Here is a 14,012-nt window from a genome sequence, read left to right on the forward strand (position 1 = left end):
TATCAAGCCGCCTCTCCAACTCTTCGATTCGCCCCTCATACGATTCGGCGGTATCCTCCATTAAAGAAACATGCTTACTGACTTTGGTTAGAGCCGCTGTTAGGTTCATGATTGACTTACTATGCGCTGCATGTCTCCCATCTACCAAACTGTACAGCTTGCTTACTGCCACAAGGACTTCTTCAATGGTAGTTGAGCCCGGGGCGCTAGCAGTATTGGCTTCAGCTTCTCCTGGGCCCGCTAGCTTCGCGGAACCCTCGCCAGAATCATCTCCTCCTGTGCCCTTTTCTTTTTTATTCCCTTTACCTGGCTTTGTCATTTCATCCAGCCCGTTACAGCTCACTTCAGTCACATAAAAAATAAGAAATAACTGCTGTTTGGGTGAGGCAAAAGGTGAAAGTAGGCGCAGCTCACGGGACACATGTCTACTCCATACCAAGACCCCACGTGACCCCCCTATAATCCGCAAATATTTATCAAAACCATTATGATTTGGGTCATTGATTCTGATTCTGAGATACGCCCTGCGGATGCACTGGGACACATTATCAGTGATGTAACCTGGGGTTGTCGGGTGTTTCGGGTCTTTCAGCATCATACACCCTCACCCAGGCGACCTATCTGGGGTTGATCAGACCCCAGCTTGTGTCCCAGCAGGGTTGGCCCACGGATCACCCCTCCTGATCCATAGCCATCTGGAGGCTCTCTCAGCGGCCTTTGTGATGGTCCTGATCGCTTTCCTCTTGCCAGGCCGAGTGATGCCAAGTAGGGTGTAGACTCTGCAGAGTGGGCGGCTGGCAAAACCCCTGCACCCTACTTCGATGGGCTCGCAGCAAGCCTTCCAGCCTTGCCTCCAGCACTGCTTCACCAGCTCCTGGTACTTGGCCTGCTTCCGCTCATTTGCCTCCTCAATGCGATCCTCGCAGGGAACTGTCAACTCTATGAGGACACTGAAGAAAGGACCACATCCGGCCTCAGTGAAGTTGTTGCTATTTGGTCGGGAAACTTCAGCTGCCTCCACAGGTCAACTGAAGCAGCCAGTCTGCTGCGGTGCTAAGCAGGCCCGATGATGATGATGGTCTGGGCTGACGTAAGGGCTGTGCTCTGGCTCTGACAAAGGAGATGTTCTTCCTCTGACCACTCTGTTTGCTGGTGGTCATGGCCATCGCAGTGCTCTCTGCCACTGCCTTCAGCATCTGGTCATGACGCCACTGGTAGCGACCTTCCCCCAAGGCTTTAGGGCAGCTGCTAAGGATGTGCTCCAGTGATCCTCTTCCTGGACAGAGAGATCATGCTGGTGTATCGCTCTTGCCCCAGACATGGAGGTTTACAGGGCTTGGCAAGACATTATAGACAGCCTGGATCATAAATTTAATGTGCTGGGGTTCTGCCTGCCAGATGTCAGACCAGGAAATTTTCTGCTCCAGCACACCTTCCCACCTTGTCCATGCTCCCTGCTGCCACATGCCCACCATACTGCTATTCCTCTCCTCTTCAACACCAGCCCGCACTTCCTCCAGGACTAGTTGGCATCTGACCTTGCCTTTGGCCTTGTCATAGCGAGGTTGTGAAACGGAGCCCAGCCCCACTTGCCCAGTTGACACTGTCCCCACCAGAGCCCTGTATCTCAGCCGGGACTCTGCTACCACCAGCCCTTCCTGAACCTTCCACTCCTTACCCGTCTGCACCTGGATGCCTGCTGCTGCCACTTTAGGGTCCTTGGAATCCCTGTACTGCAGCACCTGTCTTGTGCGGGAAACCCTGAACTCCTTGTCCAGGCTGCTGAAGGGAAGTTGCAGCTTATTGTTGCACCTTCCGTACAGTGCTACGCCACTCAGACTACGAGGTAGGCCCAGCCACCTCCGAAGGTAGTTACTGACCTTTCTCTCCAGCAACTCCACAGTTGTCACAGGCACCTCGTATACTAGTAGCAGCCGTAGGATTCGGGGTAGGATGCCATGCTGGTAAATCCAGGCTTTGAACCTTCCAGGTAGGCCTGACTTGTCCACCATGGTGAGCCAGATCTCAAGCTCCTTGGAAGCTGATTGGGCAGTGGCTGCATCTCTGAGGCTACTGTCAAAGACCTTCCCCAAGCTCTTGACTGGCTTCTCGGTGATAGATGGAATTATAGTGCCATCCAAGGTAAAACGAAACTTGTCCACCACTTTGCCCTTCTTCAACACCATGGAGCTGGATTTAGCTGGTTTGAAGCTCATCCTTGCCCATGCGATGAGCTTTTCCAGGCCCTGGAGGATCCACCTGCTGCCAGGAACTGATGTTGTCGTGACAATGAGGTCATCCATAAAGGCTCTGATCAGGGGCTGCCGTACACCAGACTCGGTCAGTGGGCCTCTACACTCTGCCTCAGCTGCCTTGACTATCATATTCATGGCAAGGGCAAAGAGAATAATGGAGATTGTACACACAGTTATAATCTCCTTCTCCTGCCTATGCCAGCCTGATGTCATAGCTCCAGAAGTGACTCTCAGTCTGAACTTCCCGTAGTAGTTCATCATGAGGTCCTTGACCTTTCTGGGAACATGGTGTTGGTCCAGTGTAAACTCCACCAGTTTGTGGGGTATTGACCCATATGCATTGGCGAGGTCTAGCCAAAGCACGACCAGGTCTCCCTTCCCCATGTGCACCTCCCTGATCAGCTGAGTGACTACACCAGTGTGTTCCAGGCACCCTGGCACTCCGGGAATTCCACCCTTCTGCACTGAAGTGTCGATGTAAGCGTTCTCGAAGAGGAAGTCCATCATCTGGTGGGACAAGACACTAAAGAAGATTTTCCCTTCCACACTAAGCAGCGAGATGGATCTGAACTGCTCCAGTTTTGATGAATTTTCCTCCTTGGGGATCCAGACCCCCTCTGCATACCTCTACTGGTCTGCCACTGTCCCCCTCCGCCAGATCACTGGCAGGATCTTCCAGGGAATCTTGAGAAGCTCCGGGCAGTGCTTGTACACCTTGTAGGGTACTCCGCTGGGTCCCAGCACAGAACTGGCTCTGGCTGAAGACACAACCTCCTGGACTTCCTTCCAGGTGGGCTCCCTCACATCGAACTCCACTATGGGTAGTGGTTGGCTTGTAAGGGCTCTGCGGAGGCCCAGCTCTTGCTCCCTTGCATGGTCACTCAGGATGTTATGAAGGAAATGGTCTACCTCTTCTTTACAGCACACAAGGCAGCTGCTGCGTTTCTGCCCTAGGAGCTGATTTATAAAGCCAAACGGATTGGCTATGAAGGCAGTTCGCTTCCTGGCTCTTTCTCTCCCTCACCTCCTGTGCCATTCTGCTCTGTGCAGGGTCATTACCTTCTACCTGCAGATGTTCCGGAGCTCAACCGGGGGAGGTTTCTCCTCCTCCGTTGCTACCTTGAACTGCCGTGCCAGGGACCGGAGCTCTTGGCGCAGTTGGTGGATCTGGGCTGCCCTGCGGTTCAACGTGTACTGGGATCTGGTGATCTTGCCCTCTATTCCAAACCTCTCTGTGGCAAAGCTGAAAATGATGATGCTCGTTGTCTGAAGCTGTCTGTCAACATCTCACTTGGCTGTTAACTCTATAATCCTTGCTACATCCCCATCGAACTGGAGCCACTCTTTCTTGTTGCTGTCTGGGGGCCACTTGATCCGGCGCTGTTGAACTGTGTTGCTTGGGACAGAAGCTTCTGGCACTTGGGGGTTCTGGGCTCTGTGGGGTGACTCCAGGCCGGGCTCCTCCTGCGTCTCACCAGGCGTAAATCCTGTGTGCTGTGCAGCGTCCTCCTGCTCCATGCACTTCATTCTGGCCTGATGGATCTTTAGGCCACGCTTGTTCTTACAAACCTTGCCACAAATGCAATATCTCTCTCATCGTTGATAATCCATTTGCCTTGGTCGTTGTTATTAGGTCTGTCCTGTTGAGGTGTTCATTCTCCCCCCCCCCCCCCACCCACTCTCGGGCTCCTCTGGGGGTGTCTTTCATTGGGTTTATCTGCAACTTTCTTGGGTGGTTCTTCACAGAAGATGCAGGTTGGGCTGCTACCCCTCCCTGCCCCACTTGCCGTCTTTCCGAGCTGTCAGCTATCTCTCCAGTCATCACCAATCTGTTTTTGGTGGTCACCCAGCCTGTTCCTGGGAGTCACTGGCTCAGCCAGCTTGTGTGATTCTGAGATACACCCTGCGGATGCGCTGGGACACACCATCAGTGATATAACCTGGGGTCGTCGGGTGTTTCGGGCCTTTCAACATCATACACCCCCGCCCAGGCGACCCAGCCAAGGTTGATCAGACCCCAGCTTGTGTCCCAGCAGCACTGGCCCACGGATCACCCCTTCTGATCCGTAGCCATCTGGGGGTTCTCTCAGCGGCCTCTGTGCTGGTCCTGATAGCTTTCCTGTTTCCAACCTCGGTTCTGGAGAAGTTACATGAATCAGCTGGACAAGTTGCACCTCAACCACAATGAGGACAATGCCCTGCAGTGAAATTTGCTAATGCATTGGTGTGAGTTTAATCTAATTTAGCAGGGAAATGAGAAACAGTAGGGGGAGAGGAGCAGTCAAATGTAGAAGGGAAATTGAGTCCAGTATGCAAAGCAAGCAAGGATGTGATAAAGTATATGTGTGCGGAAAATGCTCGGCTGGATTGTATCTAGATTTAATGCAAGACTTAAGGCAAATGAACTCTGACTGTTCATGCATGAGAATATGGTATCATGCTATCAGGGAGATATGGTGCAGGACCTGTAACTTCAGGTGTGATAGAAGAAGGGTGTTAATGCAGTGGTGGTACTACCATATTGACCAAGTAGTCCATCACTGCATCTGCAATGTCCTTAGGACAGAAGAATTTATTTATTTAAGACATCACTCACATTGTCTGGCTGTAAGGAATTAAAGATTTTAAATCTCTATACTCAGTTTGTCCCTTGGGTCCCTCTTGGCTTCTACTCTTTCCCTGAATACCCTCTTGAGAGAGGATATCCTAGAGACTCTTGAAGTGAGACCTTATGGCTAGAGCTTGAGAACAAAAAGGTGGTGATTACTTTGGTGGGATATACTACAGTCTTTCTCACAGCCAACAGGAGATAGAGGAGCAGATGTATAGATAACATCTCAGTAGAGAAGAGGCAGTGCTGAACCTTGGATATCAGTGAGAGTTTTTTGGGGATATCGGGTACTGCTCTACATTTTTAGGTAGCTTTGGAAAGGAGTCAGAATGATCCTGAATTTGATGTCCTGAACTGAGGAAGTAATGCAGTAAGTAAAGACCTGTCAAAAATGGACTGAACCATTACTTGCTGGGAGTTTACACCCGACAAGTAGGAGTATTTTAAAAGTGAAATAATGAGCATTCTAAAACATAATGTTTGCATGAGGCTGAAATGCAAGGTCAGTAGGTCTAAGGAACTCTGCATATCAAGGAATAGAGGATTGGATAAAGGAAAAAGTGAAGCATGTGATCAAGATATGAAAAATATGGAGATTGTGGAGTATAGAAAGCGTATGAGGATACTTAATGAGTTAGAAGTGGAAAAAGTAGACAAGAAATAACTCTGGCAAACAAATTAAGGGGAATCCCAAAGCTTTTCATAAATGTATTATGAAGAAGAAGGTGACCAGGGAAAGCATAGAATTTACTGAAGACTGGAGTTAGTGGTCTACAGAGAGTTTAACAAATTCCAGTGGCAGACTGATCCAAAGATTAAGAGTCCATGGGATCTAAAGTCAGATGGCAAATTGGAATCCAATATTGGTTTGGTAGATATTGATGGTTTAGGGCTTTTGTATGATTGGAAACCTGTGGAGTCACGGGGATTGATGCTGGGACCCTTAATATTGGTTATATACACTAAGTAGCCATCTTCTTATTAATACAAATATTTAATCAGCCAATCATGTAGCAGCAATTCAATGCATTAAAACATGCATACATGCTCAAGAGGTTCAGTTGTTTGGACCAAACATCACAATGGGGAAGAAATGTGATCTAAGTATCTTTGACTGTGGAATAATTATTGGTGCCACACTGGGTGGTTTGAGTGTCTCAGAAACTACTGATTTCCTGTGATCTTCACATACCACAGACTAGCGTTCACAAAGTATGGTGTGAAAGCAAACAAAAAATACAGTGAGTAGCAATTCTGTGGGCAAAAACTCCTTGTTAATGAGAGAAGTTGATGAGAATGGCTAGACTGGTTCAAGCTGACAGGAAGGTGATAGTAACTCAAATAGCCATGTTAATAACAGAGGTATGCAGAAGAGCATCTCTGAATGCACAACACATAGAATCTTAAAGCGGATGGGCTACAGCAGCAGAAGATCGCAAATATACACTTGGTTGCCAATTTATTAGGTACAGAAGGTATCTAATAAGTATCCATTGAGTGTATATTAGTGATTTGGATGTGAATGAAGCAGGTAAGATTTGATGATTTTACAGATAACACAAAAAATAGTGCTACTTGTAATGAGGAGGATGGTCTTCAACTGCATAGTGATATTGATCAGTTGGAAAGATTGGCAGAACAATGGCAGATAGAAATCAATCCTGATGTGTGACGTGATGCATGTTTAGAGGAGCAATGAGGACACGAAGTACCCAGTCAATGGGAAGATACATGACTTACACAATGAATGAATTTGCAGAGGTACAGTAACACTGATAATCCTCTAATCTGTTCAGAAATCCTGATGATTCAACATCTGGAAATATGTATGGTTTGAGAAATGATTTACGCTTGGAATATTTTAAGCTTCTTGGGGGTGGGGGATTGGAGGAAGAGGAAAAAAGGATGTGCAGTATTTTTTACTCTGAGCTAAGACTATTGGAGTATCGTTTGGAACCCCAAATTGTAGCTGCAGTGTAGAAAAGAGAATATATCAACAAGTAATGTGACAATTTAAGAGAACTTTAATCTTCATTCTTTTTTTGTTAATCTAGTTAGAAAGGTAGCCGACAATAATTAATTTATAAAGTGATATCAGGTTATGGAGTCAGGCAATCAACAAGCTATCTCGGATTGTGTAATCAATGGGTAATGAGGTACATTTAGTGAATTACCTCAGAATAAAATACCATAGGAAGTAAAAATCAAGGCATTATAAGGTTTTATAATCTGAGTACAAGAAACTGGGATTAGAAGCAGTGTTTAATGTAAATAAAGGATTATACACTGGAATATGATTATGGTTTTGGCTAAAATGGACAAAGTGTGTTGATTAGTAGGAAAAACCTGGGCAAACAATAGCAAGCATTTAAAGAGGTAATTCATGGCATTCGCCAAGAACATATCCCAGTATGGAGGAAGGGTTCTAAGGGGTTGTTTAGAGCAGTTTACAATGTATATTAATGACTTGGAGAAAGGAGGAAAATTTATGGCAGTCAAATTTGTTGACAGTACAGAAGTAAGTGGAAACTCCAGTCGGAAAGAGATACAGACAGATCGGATACAGAATGATCGGATGGTAGATTGGGGAAAACATTACCAAATGCTGTAAAATATGGTAAACTGCGAAGTTGTTCATCTTGTAAGGAACAATAAGTAGTAATACAGGTGTCCCCCGCTTTTCAAACGTTCGCTTTACGAAACCTCACTGTTACGAAAGACCTACATTAGTTCCCTGTTTTCGCTAACAGAAGGTGTTTTCACTGTTACGAAAAAAGGCAGTGTTCGGAAAAAGCAGCACGCGAAAAAAAAGCAGTGCGTGCCCCGAGCAGCTGCTCTGCCCCGGATTCAGAACTGCATTCTAGCTGGCATTGCTTTAACACATGCCTGTGAGCAGCCGTTTGCAAGAGGAGCTCTAAGGTATCGGAAAAGCCTAAAAGACTCGTAAGGGTGTTACACTTAACGTAAAACTAGACATAATTAAGCGTTTCAATCGTGGTGAACGAAGTAAGGACAAAGTGAGTTTGGCTTGTGGAAGTTGACAAAGGTGATGTTGAAGAGGTTTTGGCATCCCATGACCAAGAACTGATAGATGAAGAGCTGATGCAATTAGAAGAGGGAATGATAACAATCGAAACCGAATGCAGTAGGGAAAGTGAAGTTGTCCAGGAACTGAATGTGAAGCAACTGCGTGAGATTTTTGCTGCAGTGATAATGTACAACTTTAATTTTGAAAGGGTACGTCGGTTCAGGGCATATTTGCAAGATGGTTTGAGTGCTTACAAAGAACTGTATGATAGAAAAACGCGCGAGGCTCAGCAGTCAAGCAAGCCTTCCACATCAGCCACAGCAGACGACGAACCTTGACCTTCGACATCGAGGTGGGCAGTCATAGGAGAAGATGACCTGCCTGCCCTAATGGAAACAGATGACGAGATGACACCCAGTATCTCACCACCCCAACCCCTGGGCTGCGGACAGATACCGATCCGCGGAGAATGCAGTGGTAGCCGGGAGGCACCCAGCATGTCTTTAAGAAAAAAGCTGAAATAAACATGCTAATTAATTAGGTGCCGCCCGGCACGTAAATGTCGGCCCAGATCAGAGGCGATGCAATTAGCATGTTTATTTCAGCTTTTTTCTTAAAGATGTGCTGTGTGCCTCCCGGCTACCGCTGCACCCCTGCATGCTTCACGGATCGGTATCGGGTCGCTGCTCAGAGGGTGGGGGCCACTGCACCTCCCCAACCTCCGACAACTCAGCCTAACACACCATCATCAGTGTGCTCGGCGCTGTCCCAATTCCAGTAAGTGCAACTACACTGTACATACATTATTTCTACTTTATATCGGCTGTGTATTTTCACGTGTTATTTGGTATGATTTGGCAGCTTCCTAGCTTAAAGGTTACTGGAGAGCACTCGTGCCATGTTTTTGCCAACAGCGCTTGTGCCGTGTTTTTGCCGAGAGTGCTTGTGTGAGATTTTTGCTACGCAGAACAGTGCAGGCAATGATTGTGGAAAAGTATTTCTACTTTATATAGGCTGTGTATTCATCATATCATTCCTGCTTTTACTATATGTTACTGTTATTTTAGGTTTTATGTGTTATTTGGCATGATTTGGTAGGTTATTTTTGGGTCTGCGAATGTTCACAAATTTTTCCCATATAAATAAATGGTAATTGCTTCTTCGCTTTACGACATTCCGGCTTACGAACCGTTTCATAGGAACGCTGTAGCTTTGGATGGCGAGGGAAACCTGTACTTAAATGAAGGAAGAACTTCAGAAACCGAGATTGGACTCCTATGCATGAAACAGAGTTTTAGTACACAAGAACAGAAGGCGCACAAGGAAGGCTAATGGAATACTTGCCATTATCTCAAGGCAGTCGGAATATAAAATAGGGAAGTCTTATTGCGTCTACCTGAAGCTCTTGTGGGACCATGTCTAGAATACTGTGAATAGCTTAGCATCCCAATTACTAAAAGATGCTATTTCATTATGTGGAGGATCACTGGATGACCTTTGGTATGTAGGGACTGCCAATGAGGCAGAATTAAACAATGGGTCTCTACTAAATAGTATTCAGAAGACTATGGGGCAATTTTATTTGGAAAAAAAAATCCAGGTATTGGGGGCTAGACAGGGTAAATGCTAAGAGAATGTATTCTCCAAAGGGAGGTGGGAGATTCCTGAAAAAGAGGACATCCGCTTCAGACTGAGGAAGGAATTCAGAGTTTTGAGATTCTTCAGAATGTTTTGCCACCGACATCTCTGGGCACACTCTGGGTATAGTTAAAGTTGAGACAGGTTTCTGGTTGGTAAGGGCATTAAGGGTTGTGTTGAAAAGTAGGAAAGTGGATTTGAAGATTTTCAGGACAGGCTTGAAGGGCTGAATGGCCTTATGTTTCAGCTTCTTGTGGTCTTAGGATCGTAGAACTGCTCTGAGAGAGAAAGAAAGGGTTGCCATTTGGCTCAGTGACTCTATGACAGTCCACAGTAAAAAAAAATCCTTTCATTCCCATTCTCCTGCCATAATGTAATGAATCCGTAGCAATGCCAGTGTTGAAGTATCTTGCACTATTCACTGAATGTCTTGTTTTTCATCCTTGTAGCTCTAAATCCAGCCTGGAAGCTGTCCTCTATCGAGAGGTAGGCATTTTTGCTATTTGTTTCCATCTGATTTTGCACCAACAATGGTTTCATTCTTCTGGTGAAAGGTGCTGTTTGCAATGCTCCATAATGATGCTGTAAGATGAAGTCTGACTTGTGTCATAGTTCTAGACACCCTACCATGAAGTGATGATACTTATCCTGAGAAGGGACAGGACTGATGCACCAAGCTTGTGAAGATCTGAACTAACCCAGTTCTTTTGAACTATTTTACATCTAAGTTTAACCCATTAATTTAAGTTATGGAGTCCTACACCATGTAAACAGGACATTCAGCCACCACATCCAAGCAACTAGTGAGGACACATCTGAATTATCTCAAACCTTCTCTTGCCTTGCCAGTTTAACTGCTTTTCTAGACCCTTCTTAAATGCTGCCCACAGCTCTGCCTCCATCATTCTCCCAGACAGTGTATTCTAACTACTCGCCACTCTGTGGATGAAAAAAGGTCCTCCTTAGATCACCTCTAAATCCTTTATCCTTATCCTTACCCTTGAATCTATGCCCTCAAGGTTTAGCTCTCTCCGATGTAGGCATAATTCAATATAGTTTACCCTATTCATAAGTCATAATTTTATTTTCCTCAATCATGTCCGTTCTTAACCTCCTCCACTCCAGGGTAAAGGGTCTCTCCTCATAGATTAAGCGCTCTCTCCATAACAACACTTGGATGAATCTCTGCACCCTTTCCAGGGCAATCATTATCTTTCCTATCGCATAGTGACAAAAAGGTACACTGTACTTACAGCTGTGATCTGACTAATGTTTTATAAAGTTAAGCATAACCTCCTTGCTATTGTATTCAATTCCTCAACAAATGAAGGCCTTAACCATTTTAACTACCTGTGTTGCCACCTTCAAGGATCTTTGAACTTGGTCCTTCTGTTCTTTCCTACTCTAGGATTCTACCATTCATGGTTCATTAGTACTTCAGAAATGTACCACCTTACATTTATGTGGGTTAAACTCCATCTGCTACTTCTCAACCCATTTCACCGATGCATCCATTTAACCTTTTATCTTAAAATTAATCTCCATGCCATCAAGAACCCCACCAGTGTTTGTGCCATCTTATAAACAGAAGGTTCAAAGCACCCTGCGGTACTTTGCTGTCCACTGTTCACACCCTGCTGATCCCTCTCCTGCATTTCACCTTGCAAGCAGGATAAGTGGTACACCTGCCTCCCACCCACCATTCAGGGCCCCAAACAGTCTTTCCAAGTGAGACAATACTTCACCTGCAAGTCTGTCGGAGTCATCTACTGTATCCAGTGCTCCTGGTGTAGCTTCCTTTAAATCAGTGGGTGAGACACCTTTGCTCTGTCTACCATAACAGGTGGGATTTCCTGGTGGCTGCCCATTTTAGTATTACTTCCCATTCCAATTCTGACATGTCGGTCCATGACCTCCCGTTCTGTCAGGCTGAGGCCACTCTCAGGTTGGAGGAGCAGTGCACTAGAATCCAATCAGAAAAATAGCCCATGAACAACACTCACTGTCTTCTTGCCCTTGATTCCATGGGCCCTAACCTTTTAAACCAGTCTCTCATGGCAGCTTGTCAAAGGCCTTACTGGAGTTGATGTAAATTGCATCTTTTGCATTGATCTCATTAATACATTATGTTACCCCTTCAAAAAAATTAAATCAGATTAATCAGACAAGATTTGACCTTGACAAAGTCAGGTCGACTATGTCTAGTTTCAAGAACTCTTTAATTATATCCCTCAGTACTTTATCCACTACCTTCCCTACTACTGATGTTAGGCTCACGGGTGTATAAAACCGTAAGATAGAGGAGCAGAATTAGGCCATTCAGCCATTTGAGCCTGCTCCGCCATTCCATCATGGTTGATCCCAGATCCCACTCAACCCCACATACTTGCCTTCTCGCCATATCCTTTGATGTCCTGACTGATCAGGAAACCATCAACTTCCACCTTAAAAATACTCATGGACTTGGCCTCCACTGCAGTCTGTGGCATAGCATTCCACAGATTCACTACTCTCTGGCTAAAAAAAGTTCTTCCTTACGCTCTGTTCTAAAATGCTGCCCATCTATTTTGAGGCTGTGCTCTTTAGTTCTGGATACCGCCACCATAGGAAATGTCCTTTTCATATCCACCTTATCTAGTTCTTTCAACATTCGGTATGTTTCAAGGAGATACCCTCGCATTCTTCCAAATTCCAGTGAGTACAGGCCCAAACACTCCTTATATAACCCCTTCATTCCTGGAGTCATCCTCCTGAACCTGCTCTGAACTCTCTCCAATGACAAAACATCCTTTCTGAGATATGAGGCTCAAGGCTTGACAATACTCCAAGTGTGGCCTGATTAGTGCCTTATAAAGTGCCAGCATTATCTCCTTGCTTTTATATTCTATTCCCCTTGAAATAAATGCCAATGTTGCATTTGCCACCTTTACCACAGACTCAACCTGTAACTTAACCTTCTTAGAGTCTTGCATGAGGACTCTCAAATCCCTCTGCACCTCTGATGTTTGAACCTTTTCCTCATTTAAATAATAGTCTGCACTATTGTTCCTTTTACCAAAATGCATCTGGACGTAGCCAGCAAAAGTTTAAAAATCTCAGTCAGAGTCCTAGCAATCTTTTCTCGTCTCCCATTGCAGCCTGGAATAAATCTCATGTAGCCCTGGTGCCTTATCTATCTTAAAGCCTGCTAAGGCATCAAGTACCATTTTAATGGAAATTTTACCTTCTTTGCTGACTTCTCCAACTTCAAAGCTCCTTTCTTATGAATACTAATGAAGAGTATCCATTTAGAATCTTTTCTCTCTTTGTGGCTACATCTGCAGATTGCCCACATGGTTCATAATGGTACTATTCTTTCTCAGGTTGCTATTTTGCCCTCGGTAAGTATTCAAAACACCCTTGTATATGCCCTCATAATTCCTTTTTAAGTGTCTCCCTACACTTCTTATACTCTTGATTGGTCTCCTATTCATACCACAAGCTTCCTTTTTATCTCTTTACTCAATGCTTGATATTCCTTGAACTCCAGAGTTTCCTGTATTTGTTATGCTTGGCTTTCGTCCTTGTAAGAACATGTCGACCCCGAACTCTCGTTACTTCTCCTTTGAATGCTGCCCACAGTGCAGTTGTAAACTTAACTGCAAGTAGATGCTGCCTGTTAACTTTTGCCAGATCGTGTCTTATTTTAATGAATTTTGCTTTCTTCCAGTTTCCTTGCTTGATTTCTGCATTCAGTTCAAGGCGTGTATACTGTGTATCAGGAGAGTTTATTAATTCCACTTAGTTACCAACTCTCTCTAGCTGTGTACTGGGCTGTTAACGACACATTAGAAGTGTTTAGTCATATTTGCTAGGTGGCACAAAATAGACTGAAAGTGTCCTGTTTAGGCTAGGTTGTGCCCAGAGTCAATAAGGACTTGACTTTGAGATATGAATTCTGTAAAAACAAGGCAGGTTTCTGCTCCAGCTAGTGACCTGAGATTTTGGGTTCTCTTCCACATCAAACACCAGGCCAGTTCAGTCAGAAAGATGTTCATTTGCTGTCTGAATGAAAATCAAATGTATATTAATCATTGCTATAAATGATCTCCTAAGCTTCTGGAAAAAATTCTTTCCACTGGCTTCTAAAAATATGAACTTTTCCAAGTTGGAAGGCCACTGAAGCTTGTTCAAGTCTGTAAACTGTGATTAAATTGAGAAAAAAGTATTCATCATATCACATTATTTGTATTACATTAAATGTGATGCTCTGAATACTTCCCAATTGAATCATATTTTGATACCAACTAAAGGGCCATGTTGCAACTGAAATGATATTGATATGAATTATGAGGGATGATCAGAGTGCTGTTGGCTGAGGTAAGACCAGAAGCAGGCGCTGTAATTTGAAGATGTTTGTTTTAGGATTTGGGCGGGGGTAGGGGGTGTGGATGACCTCATGGTGTACATGTATTCATAACTTAATATTGCATATGTGGTT

General features: G+C 44.9%; 1 protein-coding gene across 3 annotated transcripts in view; it reads left to right on the forward strand.

The window, feature by feature from the left end:
• Positions 1–14,012, forward strand: part of tbrg1 (transforming growth factor beta regulator 1) — a 52,876-nt gene that overhangs the window by 21,086 nt on the left and 17,778 nt on the right. For all 3 annotated transcript variants that reach the window (XM_072282386.1, XM_072282388.1, XM_072282389.1), the window contains exon 5: positions 9,982–10,018. In XM_072282386.1, coding sequence (XP_072138487.1) covers positions 9,982–10,018 — 37 coding nt within the window. The remainder of the gene's footprint in view (positions 1–9,981; positions 10,019–14,012) is intronic.

The sequence above is a fragment of the Mobula birostris genome, chromosome 18, assembly GCF_030028105.1.
Source record: "Mobula birostris isolate sMobBir1 chromosome 18, sMobBir1.hap1, whole genome shotgun sequence".
NCBI classification, from domain to species: Eukaryota; Metazoa; Chordata; class Chondrichthyes; order Myliobatiformes; family Myliobatidae; genus Mobula; species Mobula birostris.